Source organism: Aethina tumida, chromosome 1 (genome assembly GCF_024364675.1).
Source record: "Aethina tumida isolate Nest 87 chromosome 1, icAetTumi1.1, whole genome shotgun sequence".
NCBI classification, from domain to species: domain Eukaryota; kingdom Metazoa; phylum Arthropoda; class Insecta; order Coleoptera; family Nitidulidae; genus Aethina; species Aethina tumida.
This window is the reverse complement of record NC_065435.1, coordinates 67,393,243-67,419,124: the sequence shown is the minus strand read 5'-3', so window position 1 is coordinate 67,419,124 and position 25,882 is coordinate 67,393,243. Positions and strand designations below refer to the sequence as shown.

At 29.6% G+C, this 25,882-nt stretch overlaps 4 protein-coding genes across 8 annotated transcripts; 2 read left to right on the top strand and 2 right to left on the bottom strand.

Moving 5' to 3' along the window:
• Positions 1 to 696: 696 nt before the first annotated feature.
• On the top strand, positions 697 to 3,381 carry LOC109608717 (SUZ domain-containing protein 1). The gene is made up of 4 exons (XM_020025244.2): positions 697 to 834; positions 967 to 1,025; positions 1,076 to 1,318; positions 2,254 to 3,381. The coding sequence occupies exons 1-4, from the start codon at positions 760 to 762 to the stop codon at positions 2,348 to 2,350; spliced, it is 474 nt and encodes a 157-aa protein (XP_019880803.1). The 5' UTR covers positions 697 to 759; the 3' UTR covers positions 2,351 to 3,381.
• Positions 3,382 to 3,973: 592 nt separating this feature from the next.
• Positions 3,974 to 16,697, top strand: LOC109608766 (uncharacterized). Of its 4 annotated transcripts, none has more exons than XM_020025309.2 (6): positions 3,974 to 4,208; positions 12,857 to 13,018; positions 13,078 to 15,504; positions 15,656 to 15,676; positions 15,926 to 16,215; positions 16,406 to 16,697. In XM_020025309.2, exons 1-5 carry the CDS (start codon positions 4,184 to 4,186, stop codon positions 16,210 to 16,212), a joined length of 2,922 nt encoding a protein of 973 aa, XP_019880868.2. In that variant the 5' UTR covers positions 3,974 to 4,183; the 3' UTR covers positions 16,213 to 16,215; positions 16,406 to 16,697. The 4 variants fall into 4 exon arrangements, with proteins under 4 accessions (XP_019880868.2, XP_049818654.1, XP_049818649.1 ...); XM_049962697.1 differs by lacking the exon at positions 3,974 to 4,208 and adding an exon at positions 6,352 to 6,455; XM_049962692.1 differs by lacking the exon at positions 3,974 to 4,208 and adding an exon at positions 8,449 to 8,681.
• Positions 16,637 to 17,963, bottom strand: LOC109608767 (transcription elongation factor SPT4). The gene is made up of 4 exons (XM_020025310.2): positions 17,807 to 17,963; positions 17,645 to 17,751; positions 17,535 to 17,590; positions 16,637 to 16,825 (listed from the first exon to the last, which is right to left on the bottom strand). Exons 1-4 carry the CDS (start codon positions 17,873 to 17,875, stop codon positions 16,707 to 16,709), a joined length of 351 nt encoding a protein of 116 aa, XP_019880869.1. The 5' UTR covers positions 17,876 to 17,963; the 3' UTR covers positions 16,637 to 16,706.
• Positions 17,964 to 19,265: 1,302 nt separating this feature from the next.
• LOC109608698 (transcription termination factor 2) lies at positions 19,266 to 25,660 on the bottom strand. 2 transcript variants are annotated; one of them, XM_020025220.2, is made up of 14 exons: positions 25,561 to 25,660; positions 25,454 to 25,507; positions 25,176 to 25,397; positions 24,706 to 25,062; positions 23,331 to 23,693; positions 23,039 to 23,281; positions 22,870 to 22,968; positions 22,618 to 22,818; positions 22,256 to 22,550; positions 20,991 to 21,258; positions 20,634 to 20,928; positions 20,021 to 20,574; positions 19,802 to 19,959; positions 19,266 to 19,743 (listed from the first exon to the last, which is right to left on the bottom strand). In XM_020025220.2, exons 1-14 carry the CDS (start codon positions 25,589 to 25,591, stop codon positions 19,596 to 19,598), a joined length of 3,288 nt encoding a protein of 1,095 aa, XP_019880779.1. In that variant the 5' UTR covers positions 25,592 to 25,660; the 3' UTR covers positions 19,266 to 19,595. The 2 variants fall into 2 exon arrangements, with proteins under 2 accessions (XP_019880779.1, XP_019880780.1); XM_020025221.2 differs by having other exon boundaries at positions 23,039 to 23,275.
• Between the last annotated feature and the right edge of the window lie 222 nt (positions 25,661 to 25,882).

The following is a 25,882-nucleotide window of genomic DNA, read 5'->3' as shown; positions in this document are numbered from 1 at the left end:
TTCCTCGGAAGATCTGTTTCCATCGTACCTCCACGAATTCATATGGAGTAATAAATTTAAAAATCATAATATGTTTATGAGCATTTTAAATTGTATTAGGGAGCAATATCCAGTGGAATAGATTTTTTTGTTTTAATTGATTTTGTTTTTTATTATAAAATATATAAATATATCTTTTTTGTTAATTTTATATTAATGTTGTAAATTTACCTAATTTACCTTTGTAAATTTACCTAATTATTTAATAAAGAACTTTTAATTAGATCGTTAAACTACCAAAGAAAAATAGAGTAAATAAAAAATGAATATACTAATTAATAAAGTGATTTGAATTTTATCTCTTTTCGAATTCAACCACATAAATAATATACACAGTCATACATGAAAAACAATAAATTACATATATATTTTTCTAAAAATCATTTCTCTACATATTTCGTTAAAAATGAAATCTGGCAACTATGCTGTCTAAAATCTCCGAAACAGACGATTTCAAATCCAGTTGACGCATGCGCTACAAATATTCCTTAGAGTGACCGATTCTGCAACTTTACCATTAAAAGATTACCGAAAAAAAATATATGATTCAAGTTTGAAATTCAGTTATTTAAAAATGTTGACGTCATACATTGCAAGTCCATTTCTGAGAAACGATGGTTAGACAGTGGTGCCAACCTATTCGGTATTTCGCGCCGCCCGAACCCAAAGTATCTAGTCGTGTTGACATCTGTCAGTTTTTGAAAAGACTTCTTTTGACAAATGGGTCCCATCATGGCTTCCAAACAGCAAGAATTAGATGTCTTAGATAATTGGGAGGAAATCGACGAGACTGATGTAAATATATTTGTAATATTCGTTAAACAGTGTTAAACTAATTTTAGACACAGTGCGATTGATAATATTTTTAGCACTTGTTCCATGTGTTACTAAAGGTTAAACTGACTGAGAATGTCCTATTTTTTTTAGGTACTAGAAAAAAATTTTAACAAGCTCATTGCGCCCAGTAAATCATTAGATAGTAAAAGGTACATCACATACCCTCCATATGTTTGTTAATTAATTAATTCTGTTATAGTAATGGTAGTATTAACAAAACACCAATGAAAATCATAATAACCGGAGATGATGCCTTAAGATCTCAGTACGTGCCTCCAGAACCCACTGTGAAAATACTGAAGCGACCTTCAAAAGATGCCCAAAATAACAGTGACTCTAAAGTGTACCAGCCGAAAAAGACACTACAACAAAGGGAACAAGAGTATGCAGAAGCACGACTTAGAATATTAGGTGAAGCTAGTCCAGAGAAGGTTGAAGAAAAGTAAGTCCTTTTTACAATGACAAGTTACAAAACTAATCTCGGATGTAGTTCAACAACCTGATGTTTATTAAGTCGAATGTATTATACAATATTTATACAATTATACTCTGATATATGCCGAAATATTGGTTTTATAAAGTTTGAATCATTGTTCATGAAATGACTAACATAAGAAGTCATTTAATTTTATAACTTAGTAATTAGTTTATTATATAAGGAAGAAACTTGAACAATTAAGAAGATATAACTTTCTCAGATAATTCTCTTTTGTAGTTTTTGTATGTATCTTCTGACTTAGTTTTTAGAAAAATACTTGAAAAAAAAATCGTGTCTTGTCCATTTTTGAGATGTGATTATGGGATACTTATAATTATTATTTTGGAAAATTTGTTAATAACAATCCACTTTTGCTAGGTTTACACATGAGCGAAAATATAATAATCATAATCAGAAATATCTGAAATAAAACCTAAAACAAAAAAAAAAATCCCACAGTATACAAAATATTTTAAAAATTACGTTCCATTCAAATGAAAATTTTAGTAATGTGAAAATGTTTTTTTAGTGATATAAATTTTTTGAGTTTCTACAAATTTAATAATTTATAAATTATGTAATAATAAAATATTTCATAATATTTTTTTGATATTATGAATTAAAAAATGCTCATATTATGTGTTTGCGGAAGATGTTATAATCTCATCTCATTTTGTTTTATTTTTTATTAAATATGCGAAATTCTCAATTTTGATATTTTAATTTGGCCAAAAAGAGATTTTTCATGAGAATTTACCCTTTTTAATTCTCAGTGTGTAACATGTTATACTCAATTTTAATTATTGCCTTCAATAACAGGTTTTTGTAACAATATTAAATTTACGAAATTATTTCACTAACTATGTGACCTGCGTCATAATTTTATGTACAATTTCCAGAATAAGTATACAAAAACCCCGCCAATCCGACGTAGAAAATGTGATACGATTGCCAAAAGGACCGGACGGCACGAACGGTTTCAACGTTCGCAGATAGTACATTATCGTACCACTTAATTTTAAGAGAAAAATTTTGTTCACATATCATTGCTGCATTCTCATAGATAGAAATTTCCCCTTCAAACCCATCCAATTAAAAAAGAAACCCGCGTGCATTAAATTCGAAGAGCTGATCTCCTCATATGCAGACCATCAATTACCTCAACAGTAGGTACGAAAAGTTTTCTTTTTTTGCACATCGGTTCAGTCAGTGGCGTTGTTTTTTTGTATTTGTTGTAATTTATTTATATAGCGAATCATGCGTCTGGATTGCATGGTTTCTTTTAATTTAGTAATTTCTATCCATGACGTTGATACAGTAATACAGAGTTAAGTGATGGAAGATACCCAGGAATAGTGAGTTTATATAGAATACCAATCAAATATTGTACGTTTTAAAGTACAAATTTTAAAATTGTATTATAGGCGCAATTTTATATATACATATACGAATATGTAATTGTAATATGTAGGTGTACAAATTTTAAATAGGCTTAAGACAAACATTTGATAATGCAACTTTTGTACATAGGATTTTTATAAATATTCTTACTTATTCATTATTCCTGGAATATACATCTGTCAAATGCAGTAAAAAGTGCAATTAGAAGAGACAGATGCAATGATGTCAATTAAGAAGTGGTTATGATGGATCTACATTCCCGGATTAAAAAATATATATAAATAATTGTTTTATCAATTGATTTTAAACAAATTTTATTAACCCATTAGTCAAACATCATAACAATTTCTTATATACTTCAGTTAATTAACATCATTAAAAGACTTTGTGATATTTAGAAGTAATTTACATCGAATACAACATTGTATAAACATTTTATTTATAGTATCTTCCCTATAACTTATATTTAGTATAAGATTATTTTATTTGTATATAATTAGACTAGTAACTTAATAGCGTTGATCAAACTATGTAAAATAATGAAGTTTTCAAATTTACTTTGATTTGTTATATACCTATAATTACTCTTTATTTGTTGTGCAATTTTAGAAGTAATATATTCGTATTTTCTAAATACGTTTTCTCCTTTTTGTACCTTTCTTAACATCTATGTATGATTTTAACATAACAACCAAATTCTGGTTATTTAAATTATATTTTTATAATAATGTTACTTTCATCAATAAAATGTAAAACAATATAATAATACTTCACTTAAAATTATTTGTAACCTTTAAAAATTCAATATAATTTTACAAAAACAAAATAAATGTTTTAAATATTACTGCTGCGTTAACTTGAATCTGTAAAATATATCAATAAACTCTACATACATTTTCCAGTCTACTACTAATATGAAATAAACAATAATCAATAAAAAACTATTAGTTCTTGCGTAAGTTAACAACCGCATAAATTGTTGTTTCTACGTTCTTGATAAATACAAAATATTTTTATCCACCATAAATACCACATGGGTGTGGTGATCAGAAATTCGAATCACGTACGAAGGATGGAATGATCGCTTAGAAGTTGACCGTTATTTTGAAAATTATCGTTATTTTGCCAAAATCTCACGTTTTATTGGCTTTGCGGCGGCTGAAATGTATAGTTTCCTACGAACACTGCTTCGAGACAATTTAAATATAAAAATCAAATATAAAAATAACGCAACAAATGAAAATAAATATTACGAAATGAATTATTTATGAAGTCGTCGGGTGAGATATTAATTAGTGAATCAATGTAGTCGCCTTTCGTTTTGCCGCTATTCCAGTACGTAGATCGGAAGTTTTTAAAAAAATATACCTGATCAAAGTGTTGTGTGGGTTTCGATTAAATTAAGTTTTTTGATTGAGTGTTTGTAAAATGTCGTGCTGGGACAATTTTCGCAGTAAGTAGATGGTTTCTATTTTTGTATGTTGGGCGTAAAGTGTTTGTTTTCTTTAGTAAAAAATTTTAGCACGCTTACATACAAATAAATAAACTGTAAATTAAATCTTTGTTAGTTTAATTTTAAATGATTAATTGATAAATAAAGTTGATTGTTTTTTTAAATTTTTTTCACACTTCACCTAATTCATATAAGTGTCAACGAAATTAATAATTCAATTAAATATTTAATAAATCAATTAGTTAATTGAAATTTTATATATATATATATATATATATATATATATACATACATATATATATATATATATATATATTATTGCCGTGACATAGTTAATATGTCACAAATTATATATTTTTGAAAATTTTTCCAACATTATAATTTTGGTTAGGTTAATAATAATAATAATAAAATTGTTTCCCATATCCCAAAATTTTTAGGGGATATATAGTAATGACCATAATTATAGCAAGTTATTGAAATATATTAAAAATATCCGCTATACTAATTAAATTGGACGCCAGTATAATGTTTAATGTCTTTTCTATTATTGGTGTGTTTTTAAAAATTGGGTAATTTCCCATTTTTCAATGGACAAAATTGTAGCAATTTTTTATTGAATAGATTCTCTGTGAATTTAAATCGATTATTTAGCAACGATTTTTTGCTTGTTATAATTATTTAATCATTAGTCGTGATGTGAAATTGTAAGAAGAGATAGGGAAAATATATAATAATAAAATAATAGTGTTCGAGCTCGAAAAACTAACCCTAATTTAATCCTGTCAAAACTCAACACAATTATATCGTCAACTAAAATTAAAGCTAGCCTGAAGAAAATGGGACTTTGAAATTAATTAAAAGACTGTGAAAAGATCGTTAGTGGAGAGAGAAACCTTGGTTTCTACTAAAAATGAGAGAATTTGACTAAAAAAAAATATGGTTCTGCTTATATTAGGGAGAAAACCATTCAAAATGTTAAAACATTGTATGTTCAATTATACTATGGGAATGCTTCAATGTTTCTGAGACATAGGAGGCATAGACTGATTTACGTACATATTGAAGAAATGGTGCTATTAATAAATTTATTTTAACATGGGAATGATCCCAAACAAATCTAAAACTTGTGTGTGGTTAAAAAATCTCCAAACATCAACCCTATAGAAAACATGGGGGATCACGTTTATAACCAAATTCGACATACAAATTTTACAAAGTTAAGTGAACTGTTCTCAACAATTCAAGAAACTTGAGAGAATACAGACTTGTCGTATATTCCAATATTAAAAAACAAAAAGAGAGTTATGCAAAATATTAATGTTAAAATAAACAACACAGATTTAACCTTTAAAAATCCCTTTTAAAATTAAAGTTACTGTATTTAACACATGTCCCGCTTAATTCAGAAAATATATATAACATTCTATAAAATAAGAATATAGTATTTTTTATAATACTATATAAAACAACAACAGTAAATTGATATTATTTTAACAGTTCACATTAAATAAAAGAGTTATAGCTAAAATATTTAACATTTTAAAAAGTTGTTATAATAATGACCACTACTGTATATATTGTGACACCCTGTATATGTAATCTGTGTGATTTGATATACATATTTTATACAGTAAATATTTTATGTAAAATACTTTTATATTTATTATAAAAGTAAAATAAATAATATAGTTTGAAAATAAATCTAATATAAAAATTATCAAAAATTATTAAAAGGAATTTTGATATAGCAATCATATAAAAAGAACCACGTGGTTGTTTATATTGGTAGTGTTAATATTTATAATGAATATTTAAAAAATATATTTGTTAATATTTAGATATGATGAATATATAGTAATATTTGCCATTCAAAAACAAAAAATTACAATTCGAACCTAACAAGCGTCATCTAACAAATTTAAGATCAGCAACTGGTTATTCAAAGAAGCGTTATCTGATTGTGAAATGTCGTCATAAATTACGACTTCGCATTCACACGTTACCAGAGTCGAAAATGTCTTCGCGAATTTAATAGTTCTTGTTTTTGAACGTACATTTTTGACCTCGTATAAAGTGGGGATACGACCAACGATCCATGATTTTAAACAATTATATTTCTATCAAGGACTCAATTTAAATGTTATACGTTAGTTTCTGGCGGTATTATAGATTTACTGCTGTTTTATCTGTTATTTGTGTGTGTTTTAAAACGGATTAATAGGAAAATGTCTTTCTCTTTTAAATGTAAGTCTGATTTAATTTTTGTTTATTTTTTTATTTATTATTTAATTTTCAGCTTAAATTTAATTAATCTCTTATTTATTTATTTTTCATGTCCATATAAATAAGTTACTTTTTAACATAGTATGAAAATTTGAATATTTTAATTATATTAATTATAAAATATATATTTTAACTGAGTATTAATATTTAAAAATCATGAAAAAAATACAAAATTTAAATAAAATTACTTAAATTAACAAACTTAAAACTATTTGAACAATATTATAACTTACTTATATAAGTATGGAATTTAAGTTTAGAGTTTCCGAATAACATAACATGTAACTAATGGGTACATATTTGTTTCAAGGCAAATGAACAATGGTATACAAATCTATGGGAATCTTTAATCATGTTTTCAAAGAAATTTTTACATGCAATAGAAATAACAATATTAAATAATTTCACATATTATCAGGTATTGTTGGAAATGTACTCTTACCTGATTAAAATATTGTAGTTTATTCCAATAAATAGATTATTGCAAATCTATTGATGTAGAACTTTAGAAGGAAATAGGATGAAGTAGTGATCTTTATTAAATAATAGAAATTTATTAAAATATACTAAAAATATGAACTGTTGAATGCCATTTATATAATGTTTATTCTTTTTTCTGTTATTGTTATGTCTACTATGCAGCTGGCCGATATAATTTTAATCTTTAAAAAACTGCGTACGTTTTTCTTTTATTTTTCCTTGGACAACCTAATAGCAACTTTTTACTTTTTGATATAATATTTCATTTTCCTTTGTGAATTTCAGTTAAAATAAAATCGATAACTGGGTAATATGAATGTCAAAATTGATTCTCATCATGAACTCAAATTAAAGGCAACCTATAGGAAATGGGGACTGAATTAGTTCAAAAACTGTGAGAATGAGGTTAGTGGATGAGGGTTCGATTTGATTACGTTCACTGGGCCCCAAAACTGTGGGGACGAATAGTTTTTAGTGATAATTTATGCTTATGTTCTATAGGGACATAAGAAGTTTGTTGTACCCCCTGTGGAGGTTCAATTATGGTATGGAAACATTTCTCTACTTCATCATATGAACCGATTTGGGTAGGGATATTGAGGAAACAATAATTTTTAGTATTGTGTTTCAACATGATAATGACCCAAAACACAAATATAAAATATGATGTACAGGTTAAAAGATCAAAGCATCCATGTTTTGCCTTGGCCCTCCCAATTTCCACACGTCAACCCCATGGAAAACATCATCAACATATTTCGTTGATAAATAATTTCGACATAAAAATTATACAAAGCCTTTTTACAGCAATTCAAGAAACTTGGATAAATATAATCGTGTTGTATATTCATAAACTGGTCCAATATTTGCCATTGAAATGCGCCGAAATTATTAAACAAAATGGATACAAAGTATCAATGATAAATTAAAATTAGTCAATAAAAATTCCTTTCAAAATTAAAGTACAGTATAAAACAACATTAGTAAATTAATTCCTTTTTACCCAATAAATAAAATAGTTATGCTGTAATATAGTAGTGACATATTCTCTATTAATATAAAATAAAAATCTAGAATTAGACCACTATAAATAATAAAAATATTTTATAGTGTCAAAAAGTATAAAGGAATAAATGATTCTGTAAAATATTCTCATTGAACTGCATTATAATAATTTAAAACAATTTTATAATTAAAATGTATTTAAATCAGACAAGAAGAATATATGTTACAATGCCATATAAAATAAATGTTAATATTATGAAAAAACATTCCGTTAACACATAATATGGTAGAAAAAATGTACATATATTTAAAGTGTCTTCCAACAAGGATTATTAAGTCATTTATAATTAGCGAGCCCGTGAACTAATTGCGCATTAGGAACCGCGCAAATCGGCAACGTTTTATCAAAAATTCCATCTTCTAAAACTACCGTTTTTCCTGTCAGACTCATAAACGACAATAAACAATTAAAAAATCATAAATCCACCCAAACAATATCCAAAGTCAAGGCGAAAACCGAACAAGTAGAAAAGTTTAGAAGTGAAATGCAAGACGGTGCTAGAATCGCACTTAACGTTCAGTACTAATCTGGTCGGCGAGCAAAAGTCAAGCAAATCGCAGTAGGTGTCCAATTGGTGTTTTGTGTTTTACCGGTTGTGAAAGAGGATTAACTCAGGATGTCTTGGTGGACATCTTTTACCAGTAAGTTATTAATTATGTTTTCGATCATGTTTTTAAGGTGTTAACTCTACATGATTGAATTTCGATTTGTTAATTGATATTTTCCGGCGATAAATCAAGTTGGGTGATGATGCTATAAAAAATATTTTTTATAGTTTTATAATTGTGATAGAATTTTTGTATCCCTTAAAAGTAAAAATAAATATGATAATTCAACTATTTTTATACTATTTTAAACATGATGTCATTTGGTATAAATTCTCAGAATAAATTTTTACATTATTAATAAAACGATTATTTGTGTTGATGAAGCAATAAATATTTTGGTCTACTCTATATTTAAACTTCTGCTCATTTTCCTTAAGATGTTTGTTAGTTCGTGTTAATTGTAATTTTTATTATTAAATTGGACTTGTTCCTTCTTAAACTTGGAAATAATAGAATGTGATGTAATCTTTCTAGATTTTCAATGGTAACACATTGTCTCCAATTTTGGAACTCCCACCAGATTAATAACCAACTTAATGATCCCAAACCTTTGATCACTATCTATAAATTGTGTTTATTTTCAATAATTTTACGTTCAAGAAGTTTTTCAAAATATTTATAGTTAATTGACATATTAATAATAAATAATGCAAATTCATTGAAATAGAAAAAATATTGTTCAAATATTTATCTAAAATAATTAATAAAAATTCTGTAATTTTATAAAAAAAGCTATTAAAAACAATGTTTTAATAGTAAAGAGAAATTATGAAAATTTTATATATAAAAAGTATTTAAAAAATTACATTCAATTAAAGTGTACAAAAGATGGAACAAACAGAGTTTATTTCCACGAATAGACCTTGAATAGCACCTCGTAGGTCGCGCACATGATGTCATCTAATTTTGTTGTCTAGATTTACCTCTGGCATACTTGGAACGCTCCTTAATGAATTTGTTCTAGTCTACGAAAATAAATATATATTCAGGTCAGGAAACTGTGTTAGTTGTTCGATTGTAACGATCATCTTTTTTTTTTTGAAATTTTGTTCTGATCGTTCACAAATCAAACGGGAATTGCGCACGTAGCTCGCCTTTCTTTTTTATTAATATATTAACATTTTGAATTAGAAAAAATAAAACAAAACAACATTTAAAGTAGTAATAAATACTAAAAAACAGTAAGTTGAACCATTAAACAAATTTCTATTTTTGGGCTAATACAATACATATATTTGTTTATTTTATGCAAAACCAGCTATTTTGGGCAATATTTTAGCATTTTGTGCAACCATTTGGCGATATTCGCAATTATTTTCTTTCTTTTTAATTCTCTTCTTATTGCATTCTGTCACAAGTAAAAGAAAGTTGCTGGATACCAGGAATCTATTATCGCGTTTATTCTGGTTTAGTTGTATTTATATACAATACCATTTATACTTTATACGCAGTAATTTTTATTGTTCGTTGTGCGACATATGAAACACCTTGCGTTCAAATTTCGCAAATTGCAATTTATGCAATTTTCACATGTAAACAAACGCATTACTCGATTATATGGAGACTAATCCTTGGCTTCTAAAATTAATGGCGTGAATCTGCGCTGAAATATTTCTGGCGTTTTATTTTTAGTTTAAGATATATTTTACAAGTGCGTTTTTAAAATAATTTCTAGAATCGAACGGCTGCGTGCGATATTGGAAATTTTTCTTCGCCGAAATTTATTAAACCATTGACAACCTTGTTTTTATGTGTTAATGGTATTAGGTAAACATAATAGTTATTTATAGAAATGCAGAGATCAGTAAATATTATTGGACGTGACTCATTACGATAAACAAAATATAAACATTAACTCAATATGTAAATCTGCAAAATTTTATTAATTATAATTAACTTATTTTTATAAATTTAAGAAGTCTGATGTAATTTTATCAATATAAAATATTTTTAAACAAAATTGTATATACTCAATTTTTTCCTCCTGTTATAACAATTGTTAATTTCATGTTTAGAATTAACTTGTCTGTACATTTTTTCATTTTATAAAACCAACGAATTATTAAGTAATTCTTCAATTTGTACATATTTATTTTTATACACACTTTTTAGTTAATAAAGTCTTCGCAAAATATTTATTTGCCAATGATAAAATTTGGTAAATAATGAGTAATTAGTACACAAACTACGTGCTCATTTCGTCAAATAAAATTTACATATGTGCCTATGTATGTAAATTATAAATATTCCATGAAATATTAAATTTTTATCTCTGAAACGTAATATTGACAACTCAGAATAGAACAGTCAAAATAAGAAACAGATTTTTTACGTTAATATAAGCTGGTCCACTTTATTTTTAGATGTGACAAAATATACATACTATAATGAATTTTTTTGCAAATTGCATTTATAAATAAATAATGTTTTATATAATAAATGGCAATCATAAAATAAAAATTGAATAAACACATCTAGATTATACTTTTAAACACTAAACAAAATTATACACAATTATATTTTTTTCTCTAATAATTTTTATATACGCATTTAAAAAACTCAATTCTTAAATTTACTTAATTGATATTTTATTTAACATTACGTTAAAATTTTCTAATAATTCAAAACTTTTATTTTGCATTTATTGATTATTATTATACCTACTTTTTACAATGTTTGAAATGAATTTTTATTGACTAAATGATAACATTTGAATTAACATTAATACTTTGTTTTTTCGGCACATCTCAATGGCTTAGGACTCGACAAAGTTCCGAATATATGACGTCTGAAATTACATTAAAGAATTTATTTATTTTTGTATAATTTTTTATAATTTGGTTATCAACATGATCCAACATATTTTTTATAAGACTGAGGTGACGGCCAAGACAAAACATCAATGCTTTGGCCTTTTAATCAATTCGTCACAATTTTTGGATTTGTCTTTGGGTTCGTCAACATGTCAGTGTGTCAATATGTCCTATATGATGAAGGGGGCCTATGCCAAAAGCATTATGCCAATTATGGCACCACATGCCATAATTGAATTAAAACTGTGTTTTTCAGTGAATATAATAATGTAGTATTGTCCCCCAGGACTCATTTTTAAATTATAATAGACTCACTGCCAAAAACTGCTCGTCCTATGTTCTATGGTACTGTGAAAGTAATCCTTAGAAAATTGAAATTGGACTTTCACATTCTTAGAAAAGAGCAGATTTTTTTACAGGGTGGGTGGATTTTGGTGATACTTATATTTTTTTAAAAATTATGATATAATTTCACTTCGACCCATTATTAATTAATTATAATAATCAAAAAACTGTTAGTTACTAATCAACTGAAACACGATGAAATACTATAAAATAAAGTTATAATTTAGTTCAGCGAAATATAAAAAACATATGCAAAAATAGCAGTACACAATAAAGAAAAATTTTATCCAAAATAATAACGAGTAATTCTCTATTGTAGGTAACTATCGGTTTCTCAACTGACCAAACAAAACAAGTAAATTTGTTTGTCGGTTGAAAACTGCGCATAAAGATTTTATTTATACACTTGCCAGCATTATTTACAGAATGTTTTATTAGGTTTGTTTGACTGGACTACGTGCATTTTGCGTTTATTTCCCCAATTACACAGAGACGCGATAAACAATGGTGACTAGGTACTGTTGTTATGGTTTCTGCGGTTTAATGTGCAGGTCAATTATGGCATAGTTGAAATATTAAATCATTTTTAATTAGATAGTCTCACCAAGGCCGACAAAGCTTTTGCGTTTTCGTATACTGCCGATTTTGGGTTAAAACGTCTATCTCACTTTTGATCTGGTTTCAATGTCTCGCATTACATATGGCACGTAAAATTTAATCGCAATGTGGATATTCGCTTTAATATTTCGGTTTCTAATTGTTGAATTTAATTGTGAGAGTTCAAGGAACTGTTTGGTTTGCACGGATTAAATTACGGTACAATTTCCTGTTACATATTTGTCTAACAGATGTTGTTTAAATAAAAGAACTAATTAAAAACGCTATTAAATTAATTATCTTTGTTGTTTCGCAAAACTGTATCCAAATATAATATATTTATACTTATACACCCTTGAACAATACTTAAGCATTAAACAAAATTTGAAATAAAACAAATTAATTAAGTTAAAAATGATATTTAATAACGAATTTTATTTTAATTTTTTGCAGCTAGCTTACGAAACTTTGGAACCAGAGTTGGAGCTCTCTTTGAAAGGAAAAAGAAAGATGTAGAAGCGGAAGCTGAAGCTGTCGGAAGTAAAGTTGAAGATGTTGCTCAAGACACTCTCAAAGAAACCGGAGAAATATTGCAACAAACAAAACAAGATATTTGTAAGGAGTTGTCATTAATAGTTTCATCACATATAAAACACAATTTTATTTTTTTACAGCTGACAGTGCCCAAAAAACGAAATCTTCAATTGACGCGAATCTGCAGAGAACTGGACAGGCAATCGATAACAAGTTACACGAAACTGGCCAAGCAATTGGATCAGCAGTAAAGAACGTTAACCAAGCAGCCGAAGCTAAAAAGAAAGAGTTGGAAAAAGGAGCTCAAGACGTTGGAAAATCTATTGACAACAAACTTAAGGAAACCGGAGAGGCTATCGACAAATCCGCCAAGAATGCAGCTGCTGCTGCCGAAGCCAAAAAACAGGAGCTCTCTAAAGGTGTACAGGACTTTGGCAAATCTGTCGACAACAAATTAAGAGAAACTGGCCAGGCTATCGACAAATCTGTGAAGGATGCATCTGACGCTGCTGAAGCCAAACGCAAAGATCTTGCTCAAGGTGTACAGAATTTCGGCAAGTCATTGGACAACAAAATTCATCAAACGGAAGATGTCATCAGTCAAAAGGCCAAAGAAGCCGCTGACGCCGCCGAAGCTAAACGCCGAGAAGCTGCTCAAGGATTTCGCGATTTAGGATCTGCAGTCAACCAGAAAGCCCACGATGCAGCTAACGCAACTGTTCAAGGAGCTCAAGCCGTTGGACAAGCTGTCAACCAAAAAGCTCAGGACGCTGGTGAAACTATTGGTAAAGGCCTTCACAATGTAGGCGCCGCCGCCGAAGCCCAAAGACAAGCCGCAGCTCAAGGATTGCGCAACATAGGGCAGAACGTCAACCAAGGTCTTCACAATATCGGTGATGCTGCTGAAGCCAAAAGACAAGCAGCTGGTCAAGGGTTGTACAATCTAGGACAAAATATCAATCAGGGTGTACATAACGCCGGAGAGGCAATAAGTGATTCAGCTCGTAGCGCTGCTGAAGCAGCTGAAGCAAAGAGACAAGCTGCCGCACAAGGCTTGCACAACTTTGGTCAGAATGTAAATCAGGGTCTACATAACATTGGAGATGCCGCGGAGGCCAAGAGACAAGCCGCCGCTGAGGGATTACATAATTTTGGATCCAACATTAATCAAGGTATTCACAACGTTGGTTCTGCAGTCGGTGACAAAGCACGCGAAGCTGCAAACGCTGTTGAAGCTCAAAGACAAGGTGCGGCCCAAGGTTTGCACAATTTTGGACAAAATGTTAATCAGGGTCTCAACAACTTTGGAGCTGCTATTGGCGACAAGACCCGTGAAGCCGCTAACGCCGCTGAGGCACAAAAACAAGCTGCTGCCCAGGGATTGCACAACTTTGGCCAAAATATCAATCAAGGAATCCATAGTGCTGGCGAAACTTTAAGCGAATCTGCACAAAAAGCTGCCGAAGCCGCAGAAGCTAAACGAAGGGCTGCTGCTGAAGGTTTGCACAATCTAGGTTCTAACATCAATCAAGGCATTCATAACGCAGGAGTCGCAATAAGTGAATCTGCCCAAAGAGCTGCAGAAGCCGCTGAAGCCAAGAAGAGAACCGCAGCTGAAGGTTTGCACAATTTGGGTACTAACATCAACCAGGGTATACATAATGTCGGTGAATCTTTGAACCAAACTGCTCAAAGTGCTGCAGAGGCAGCCGAAGCTAAAAGAAAGGCGGCAGCTGAAGGTTTATATAATTTAGGTTCAAATATTAACCAAGGAATTCATAGTGCAGGTGAAACGTTGAGCGAATCCGCTCAAAAAGCTGCCGAAGCCGCAGAAGCCAAAAGAAAGGCTGCTACTGAAGGATTACAAAATTTGGGTGCAAATATCAATCAAGGTTTGCACAATGCCAGCGCCAATATTAATACTGGTCTTCACAACGCAGGCGCTGTCATCGCTGACAAGACACGCGAAGCCGCCAATGCCGCTGAAGCTAAGAGACAAGCTGCCGCTGAAGGTTTACACAATTTGGGACAGAATATAAATCAAGGGGTTCATAATGTTGGAGAAACTATTAGCGACACAGCTCGCACTGCTGCAGAAGCAGCCGAAGCCAAACGTCAGGCTGCAGCTGAAGGTCTTCACAATTTAGAAGCCAACATCGGTCAAGGTCTTCGCAATGCAAACGCCAACATTAGCCATGGTCTTCATAACGTAGGGGCCACCATCAGTGACAAGACCCGCGCGGCTGCCGACGCCGCCGAAGCCAAGAGGCAAGCAGCCGCCCAAGGATTACAAAACGTTGGTCAATCCATCAATCAAAGCATTCACAATGCCGGAGAAGCATTGAGTGAGTCCGCTGAAGCTAAAAAACGTGCTGCTGCCGAAGGATTACACAACTTGGGTTCCAACATCAACCAAGGATTGCATAACGTGGGCTCCGCTCTCAGCGACAAAGCTCGTGAAGCTGCTAACGCTGCTGAGGCCCAGAAGCAAGCAGCCGCGCAAGGATTGCACAACTTCGGCCAAAACGTCAGCCAGAAAGCTCATGATGCTAGTCAAGCTGTTGAAAGTAAGTTGGATATTATTTCTTTTATTTAATTAGGATATTAAAAACGTTTTATGGAAATTCTAAAAATTATTAAACTTACATTTCAATAGTAAAAATGTTGAGTATGAATATGTAGATCGTGTGTTTCTAATACTATTAAATTTGTTCTAAGGTCAAAAAGCTGCAACTGGTGGTAAGTATATATAATAGTACTTTGCTAAACTGTGATATATTTGAATATACAATACCTAAACATCATGGCGTGATGAAATATTCAAATTTGTTTCTAGCTTATGTGTTAATATTAGTGTTTAATTATTGCTTTTATTCTTTACATTGCCTTTTTATATAACAACTTTTATTTAAATGCTTGATTTTATTATTTTGCAAACGATTTAATTGCTATTAATAATTACCAATTTTCTAAATGTGTATTTTTCAGATAAACTCAAAGATGCTGGTGATTACTTAAGCAAAAAATCGCACGATGTCAGCCAAAGCCTGTTGGATGCCGAACAAGCGACAGAGAACAAATTGAGGGAAACTAGTCAATCGATTGGAAGTGCGATCGATAGCAAACTTCAGGAAGCTGGTAGCTTCTTATCGGGTGCCACCTCTTCCCTACTTAAAGGTCTGGATGACACCAGCAAATCAGCGCATGAAGGCATCGATGAAGGAAAAGATTTCGCGTCTGGCATTTTCTCCAAAGGATTGATACACCATAAATAAAAGGTGGAAAAATTGATTTCTAGTCCAGTAAATATAACATCAACATAAATTTGCAAAACTTTCATAATTCAAAGCAAATATAACACTAACTAGCATATGAGACTTTTCTAACGTAACAAAATAATTAAAGATTTATAATTTTAATTTTTTTTTATTTAAAATTTAAATATCATTTAATAATTATGTGTTTCAGGTGTGCAGTTCGGAAAACCCAAGAAAAGTATTACGAGCAGAGAAGGAAAATCTGAATTGGAGAAAACATATTTTATATAATTGTTCATATACTGCAGAATTTTTGTTATGTTTTTGCTTGATTTCTACAGTATTGTAAATAGAATTCTTCTTAGCTGTTTATGTAATTACGTATTTGATTAATTTTATACAAGTATATTTTATGTACAAGGCTTTAAATAAAATACTAAACTATATTGTAAAGGATATAATTAATTTATATAAGATAAAATATAAATTTATAAAACAATTTATTTAATAGTTTATCTTTGACTTGTATCCCTTGGCCTATATGCAATTCCCCTGCTTTTCATATCTCTGATTATGCCATTTGGTAATCTGCCAGAGACTGAAATGGCATAAACTCCTTTGTGGAATCGATCTAAAAAATATATCAAAAATACTGTAAATACATTTAATATATGCTATTAATTAAAATAATTATGATTAAATTAAAGTTTATTACTATTGACACACTTTTTTAAATTAAATTAGTTAAAAATAAAGAAATATTTTACTTCCTCAAGTAATGGAAGATCATTTGTTTATAGAATAAAATTAATTAAAATTTGAATATAAATGAAATTATTAATCTTTATGCCGACATATAGTTAAAAATGGTTTAAATAAAAATTTTTAACTACAAACTTTACCACTAAATCGTTAAATTAATTTAAGATTGATCCTCCAACTGTAAATATAAAAATGTTGATGGTTATTTAGATAACACTAGTAAAACCGTAAGTATAAATTAACTATTCATTTTTGAATTATAATTCTCTTATGTTATGTTTAAAATTAACACTAAATATATTTGTATCAATATCAATTTATATAGCTTAGACATGAAAAATTCAAATAAATTAATTAATATTTCACAGAAATTATGTTACAATTAAATTACATATTGAATTTAAACAATCCCAGATTAAAATTATCATTGTTAAAATTACTCTTAAACTGGCAACATTTTAGTAGTGGTAATATTTGAGCATAATTTGCCACTGGTTATTCGAACTTAGAATACATACATATACTTTACAATATTAGTGATTAAAAATAGAATTTATTAACATTTGCACTCTACTTACTTATTCTTTGCCACTTTGCAACCCAACTATCCTCAGGACTCATCAACGAAATCATACTAAAATATGACTTAATTTCTGTATGTGAATATAAACTAAGGAATTATATTTACCCATCAAAATTGGAACTGGTGCAGTCATACACATTATCTCTATTATTTTTCATTCTTAAGAACTCGTCACAATTATCACAACCTTCATCTTCAAACTGGTCGAAGGACTAAAACAATAATAATTATAACCTCAACTTCAATTTTTGTTTCAACTAAACCCACTTTTATAATGGAACAAACGAGGCAGGCTCTTAATCCTCTTAAATCTTTTGGGATTGAGTCTACACTCATTTTTAAGTCTTATTGGAAATTTGTCAAAAACAGTCAAAAAGATCAAATGTAAACAAGGTAACTATTTTTGTCAAGTACCAACAATAATATAAAAATTATTTACAAAATTTTGATAGATTATTCATTCAGTATTAGGATTTTAAATCTAAATCTTACATTTATTTTAAATTTTGTTCAATTAGGAACGTTCAAAAACTCAATACAAAAATAATTAAAGTGTATTTGGATACTTTTGATTTAAACGTATGGTACTCCTTGTATTCAGGTTTTCTATGTGTTCAAATCGAAAAGCACACCGAGTTAAAATGCGTATTATTTATCAAAATTAATTTTGATATAAATCTACTATTTATTTTGTATAAATTGAAAAATTATTCATAATTATATTTCGTAATTCGTAAATGTTTTAAATTGCTTTAAACTCTGAAACATATATTATTTTAACATTATTTAAAGCGTGTTCATTTTTTGTTATAATATTTTACAACGCTTGAAGTAACGTACAATTATAAGGAAAAATTGAAAATTGAACATTTTGTTAGATATTTCATAATAGGATTTAATTCAAATTTTATCCATTCTGATCTGTATAAAAATATATTGCACTATTCTGTAGGTTTTTTGTTTCATTTAAACGTCCTAATAAAAACACAACGTATTTTTTAGTTAGACAAATTGGAAGAATCATAGTAAAGGAAATCCTTTTTTGTAGTGTAGGCAAATAAAAAATGAATTAATTAAATCATAAAATACCAACGTATTTAGTAGAACAATCAGAGGTCGACTGAATCGACAAAACTTGCAAGGACGTATTTCAGTAAAGAAATCATTGGTATCAAAAAATAATATTCCAATAAGACAAAATTTTATTCGAAAATATATTAATTTTGAGTGTGTGAGTTGACCTCACAAAGCACCCTTTGTGAAATTTCTGGAGTAAATAATAATTTGGTTCAATATAAAAATAGTGTGTAAAAAAGATAATAATTTAAAAAATATCTAATTTTATGAACGATTTATCAATAAATGTATAAAAAATGAAAAAAGGGATAAAAAATGAAAATCAAAAAATGTAGGCATTAATTGTCAGGAACTTAATAATTTTGTTGACGAGACAATTTAATAAGTAGTATTATTCATGTCTAAAAACTTAATTCAATTAAAATTTGATATAATCTCAAAATCCACTACAACGTATAAGTTAAAAATAAACAATGTGTTTCAAACAAATCAATAAAGCAAAATACCAGTTTAATTTTATTTCATTAAAAAAAACATTCTATCAATAATAAGAATACTTAGATATAATATATTACATTTTTTTTCAATATTTGAGAATGACACAAACTTTAAAAATAAGACAAAATTTAAAAAATTAAAACAAATTAAATAAAACAAAAAATTTATTTAAATGGTAAAAAATAAACGAAATTAGTATTCTATTAAAATAAATAATTATCATTAATGTATAAACATATATAAAACAAATATTTACAGATTATTTTTATTTCTACATGAAACATCAATGTTTTTAAATACCTATGTTTTATATAAATAATTTACAATTATTGTCTTATAACAGTCAATGGTCATATAGGAATAAACGTAGTCTGTTAATGATACATCAACATTTCTAAAACAGTAATATAAATTTACTCATACAAATAATAGCACATAGGATCTGTAAATATACAAAAAATCTACATTATATAAAATTATTTCACATTTGAAACAACATTTTGAGATCATTCAATGATAACTTTGTAGCCAGTACTTGTTTTGTGCCGGTTAACATGGCGTTAGCACAATCTAATTTGGAATCTTGCAGTTCCTTGATTCTCTCTTCAATTGTATCTGTGGTCATAAATCTAGAAAATAATTTAAATATTAAAACTATTTACAACTTCACAATAATTAAAACCTTACTTGTATACAAACACTGGTTTCTTTTGGCCAACACGATAAATACGATCCTGGGCCTGATTTTCCAATTGTGGATTCCAGTGCAAATCTAACAGTATAAGATGGTTTGCACCAATTAAATTTAGACCTACACCTCCAGCTGTTAAAGACAGCAACAATACCTATAATATTCATAATAAATTTAAAATAAGAAACAAAGATGTAACATTATTTTTAACGTACCTGCATTTTATGCTTCGGATTGTTAAACGAATCTACCATCGTCATTCGCTTATTGACCGGAATTGATCCATCCAGTTGATCAAATTCAATGTTTTCTTCTTTGAAGAATTTTCCCACAATTCTCAGAAAAGAAGGAAACTGCGACACCACTATTGCCTTATCGCCATTATTTATCACCCTCTCTTTGACAACCTTCATCACAGCCTTAATCTTACTGCTCATGTGGTCGTGGGAAAATACAGGATTAGATGGGTTCAGCAATCCTTTACTGGCAGTTTTCAAGTTATCAGAACTTTCATTTTCGTGGTACGTATCATCGCCATCCAAATTCAATTTGTTTAACTGCTCCAGTATGTTCAATTCCTGCAGCTCCTCGTCCTCGTGATCCAAATCTCCTGGCGATTCATCCAGCATTGCGGTTATTAATGACGGATGGCAACATATTTGTCTCAGTCTAAGTAACAAAACCAAAATGTGATGTTGGCTAATATCTTGAATATTGTTCATCTTAAGCAGTTTATCACGCATTTTGAAATATTCATTGTTAGGTCCCTCTGTTAAAATAAATAACTACATCAATTTTGTTTAAAAATATAACATTTAAAATACATACTGGTATTAGCAGCTTTGGCATAATTTGCATCGTAAATATCCTGATTCTTTACGGCACGTTGATGCAAGAACTGAGCGAATAACGTCCTGGAAAACAGATTCACTCTTTGATAAATCTCCTGCTCTACTTTATCCAATTGGACCGATATCAATTCCCATTTGCGTTCAGGCAAGCAGTTTAGTGCTCCTTTCTCCATCAGTTCCGCCTTGGTTCGTCGTAACATCAACGACGATATGACCGTGTGGAGTCTTTCCACGCCACCGGAACTCTTGTCCGCCACCCATCTTTTCCATACCTTAAATCAGTCAAATGCATGAAAAAACAGAGTTTTGAACAATTTATTGTGTATGCACTTACCACTAAATCATCGAAGGGTGAACACCTAAGGAACTTGAGCAGTGCGAACATATCGAGCTCTTTGTTGTGTATCGGTGTGCCGGTCAATGCCCATCTGGATTTTGCATGCAAATAACACACAGCCAACGAAGTCCGCGATTTGTAATTTCGGATTTGATGTGCCTCGTCCAAGATGATTCGTCGCCATTTCACTCTGAATATCGCACCGTCTGGATTTTCGTTTTGAACGATCGAATACGTGGTTATCACCATGTCGTAATCCGCTAATCTGAAATAATTCATTGCATTAAACATTTATGATAATTTTATTAGTAAATTATTTTTTTAATCTGGTTCAACTAAATATTTTCATAGATATAGTTATCAGCATCTAGTAGATCAATCAAACACCACAAAAACTTCGTAAATTATTAGAAAACTTTGACCGTTTCATCTTGAAGTTCTCGACTAATCAACGCAGTTTGAATCTAAATTTAATTGATAACTTATAGAACCAGAATTTATGCCTCCTAGTACACATGGTTATAACAAAATATTAACAAATTTTTTAACTTATGTATAAATTATTTAATATATATTTTTTAAATATATGATATTTCTGTAACCACCGCACATTTATTCTGCTTAAGGTTTAATTTAAGTAGAAATTATTTTGATTTAGACACAAAATGAATAATTGTAGAAGGAATATAAATATAATTATTTTAAATGAAATATAAAATAATTCAATTGCATTTAATTAGAGACGTACAATTCCTCATTAACATTAAATAGTATAGTATATTATTTTGCTTTTTTCCTTCCAATAGTTATAAAACATGTTATTAGTTTTTTGATGGAATTTTATAATTTGCTTCTTTCAAACTAGTTATTTCTTAATAGTCATATGAAGAGAGAAGAAAAAAATATTGAAAAAAATTGATTCAATAATAAAACTATAGGAAATTAATATATATATTTAGTCCTTCACGTCAATTGTAATCTAAAACATATTTCTTATATAGTATTTATTAAATACTATTATTAATATTACTATATTTATTTTATTATAAATTTGTCAACCATTTCTGAAAAATTATTAGCCAATTTTAGGTTCAAAAAATATTAAAGCATTTTTTGAATTTTCACAATATTATTAAACCTATTAATTAATTCTTCTCAGCAAGAGTTAAAATATTATTAAGTCATGTTAACATTGATCACAAAATTAATAAACTCCAACATTATTTTATATGTTAGATCACTAATTAATTCTTGTAACTTACACTTTTGCTTTGCGTTCCCTCTTTGTTCCGTGATAGAGATAATAGGAAGCGAGACCTCTGCGACCTTTTGTCTCCAATTCACCGGACCATTGATTGAGAAGACTGGCTGGACAGACAACCAGCGTTCCGCCGTTGTATTTGCGGCGTTTCGTCTTCTTTTTTTCCTCCTCCTCGTCCTCCTCCTCGCGATTTTCCTCGTTCTCCGAACTGGATATCTCTTTGTGTTTTTCAATTTCATTTGATTTAAGCATCAAAGATATCATGGTGAGAGTTTTTCCCAAACCCATGTCATCGGCTGCACATAACACGAATTTCCAACATTAAAATCAATTAGAATAGAAATAAGACGTTTATTAATGTACCTAAAATACCCCCCGAAGGCCGCTCCTTCTCCCTGAACAGCATCCATGCGAGAGCACGCTTCTGATGCGGCATCAACTCAACGGTCAGTCCCTTGGGATCTTCAGCCATTGTATCTTCCTTTGGACAACTCTCAATTGCACCATGTAGTTGTTTCAGTCTGTCCATAGTAAGGGCTTTCTGATTGTTATAGGTGGCCATAGCTAAAATTCAACTAATTAAATGTCGTAATTGTTTCGATCTACGCAAACAACCTTTTTTGCCGAATGTTGCTGGTTGTACTTGAGCTGCTCCCGCTTGAATGTCCGTCCAGGTCATTGTTTGTAAGGCAGCGAGTGGTGCAGGGGGATCCTCTAAAATTTACAAATGGTTTTATATTAATTATTGAGGGAAAAAATAAAGTATATAAGTAATAAATGGTACCTTTGGAAATGTTCATTATATTCAGTTTTTGAGCTTCGTTATTGTATTGACGTTCGAGCGAAGCATATCTTTCTTGCAACAGTTTTCCTTTATCCGGCAGTGCGTTCAGATTAACCGTCCTTAACATATTCTTCGTCTTCAGCAAATCTGAATGGAGCTTCTGTATTTTCTCTTTCTGTTCTTTAAACTCGCTCGGACTCACGTTCAATTCAATGACGCTCTCCTCGGCTATTCTCGCTGCAACTTAAACCCAATGTCCCATCGAAACTGAGTTATTGTTAATGTAACTCACCAGGTGGATTTTGTGTTTTTGGAACGATATTTATGAGCGAATCCAACGTAGCCTGTTTCAAATTTTGATTGGGTTTGGGCCTTCGTGGCGTGAAGGGCACTTCCTCAACGCTGCTCATCTCGACCACGTCTTCGTCCAGGGAGAGGCTCGGACTCCTTGACGGCACTTCTTGTCTGACGATGCGTGGAGTCGTCATAGACGGCGGCAATGCGGCGGTATTTATCGGCCGCGCTCTCGGTGTTGAACGGCGCGTGGTTGAGGACTCGTCCACTATGATGACCGAACGACCAGACATCATTTTCGTGGTTTCGTTGTGAATGCTCTTGCGGGGAGACAGCTTCAGTGGTGCAGAATACGCTTCGTCTAAGTATAAAATATTGGAGAATTATGTCTAAATTACTAAATAATGTTTGATTGTATTATTCAACAACAAACGAAAAATACACGGTATATATATTATTTTGTAATAATAAATTAAATTAAACTTCATAGAATTGAAAAATTAAATGACACATTATGTTCATTTGAAATTTAAAATCAAAGAAACATTAATTAAAAAAAAGTTCAAATATTTATGTAAAATGGTTAAATTAGAAAAATAATTATAAAAAAAATCTAAAAAATATTATAATACTGTATACAACAATAATATTATAATTATATATTTTTTAAAATTCTATTGTGTATTTTTTAATCCAATTCCTCAGGAATTATTTCTCAAGACGAAATTGTTGAAAACAACTGTTACAGACTTTCAATTTTGGAGATTCAACAGACAATTTAAAAAAGCAAATACCCAATTTGACAATGAAACACAACATTATTGAGGGAAAAATCATGAGCATTACTTTCAAATACAAGGTCAATTAAATATCACTGGAGAAAATCAGTGCTATTTTATCACATATTCAGGGCTAAAAAATAACCTTCACATTGAAATAATTCAAAATAATTAAACTGTAATATTAAACTGTTGTTGCTTGCTTAATTCTCGATTTTAAAACATATTACCCTTATATCATTATTTATATATTAAGTTATATTCTGCTTTAAAGAATGAAGAGATAAAAACTGTTAAAAATATTTTTTAAAATATTTACATTATGTCATTGAAATTAATCATTTACATAGTAGTCACCATTGGATTTAATACAATTTATAAAATTATACAAATTGCAATAAAAAAAGTTATAGTTTAATGACGAAAAACATTTCTTCTTGAACAAATAAAAACTAAATATTACCAAAGTAAATAAGATGTTATTTTAAACTCACATCTATGAAGTCATAGTTAAAAATATTATGAGTGCTATGAATATGGAATGTTATCTTATTTAAATATCCAAATTTAGTTTGTTTAAATAATATTTCATACCTATTTTAGTACTGTTCATGATGGATCCCTTGTTTCCAAAATTGTGTATATCTGAAATTCTTCCTTTACCCCTATTTGTCTCTTCAGGGACATCATCATCTTCTATATTAGAATGCAAACTGAGACTGGAATCACTGTCATCAATTTGATGTTCCTCACTTTCTGAGTTTGACTCAATAGCTGATTTAACTTTCCTATGAGACTTATTTGTTGGTTCCTCATCATCAGAGCTTGACTCAATTCTGTTTAAGTGCTTTCTACCCCTTTCAATCATATTCGCAGAAGTTTCTGATTGACTTTTTCTGGAGCTTTTTGGTAATGATATATCATCTTCTGACTCATCAGTAAGCAAGTTATCTGAAAACAATAAGTGTTATAACATTGATTTATTTATAGACAAAAAAAATTAATTTACAAAGAAAAATCAATTTATTTGACTGTAACAAGACAAAGCCTAAACAAACTTTTACCTTCTTCATCAGTTTTAGTAGATGTCTGAAGAATTTCAGTTTTCTCATCATTAATATGAGATGTCACTTTCTGATGAAACTGATTTGTTTTCTCATCTTCAGACTCTGAACTTAATTGTTTTCTACCCGTTTTGATTGTACTAGTCTCGACTTTTGTTTGATGGTTACTGGCATTTCGTGGTGATGATTTATCATATTCCGATTCATCAATGACCAGATTATCTGTAATAGAAAATAATCAGAAAATTTGTTTGGTGATAGAATTATAACGAAAATACCATCAGTTTCACTGCTTTCATCGAAAGATTCGTCAATACAATCAGACTCGTCGTCTAAAATAGAAAAAAAGCAATTTGTGCACATATGGACATATGTATAAACGCACCTGTAATATCTGGAGCCCTAAAGGAGGACATATTTGCTAAATGTTATTTTAACTTTTTATACACTTTGAGGAACTGCGTGAACGACAAAACCTTGCAACATCAAAACTTAACGGCTACACATGCTTTTCTATTTGAAAATAATAATGGATACCATATGTGTAAATCAAAAATACCTAGATATTATTTAATTACTCATGTGTTATTTTTCTTATTAGACAAGATTTATAATAAATATGAGATTATTATATGATTATTTAATTAAAATCGTGATACTATATGTAATAGTATATATATCATATATATATACCATAGAATATTCTA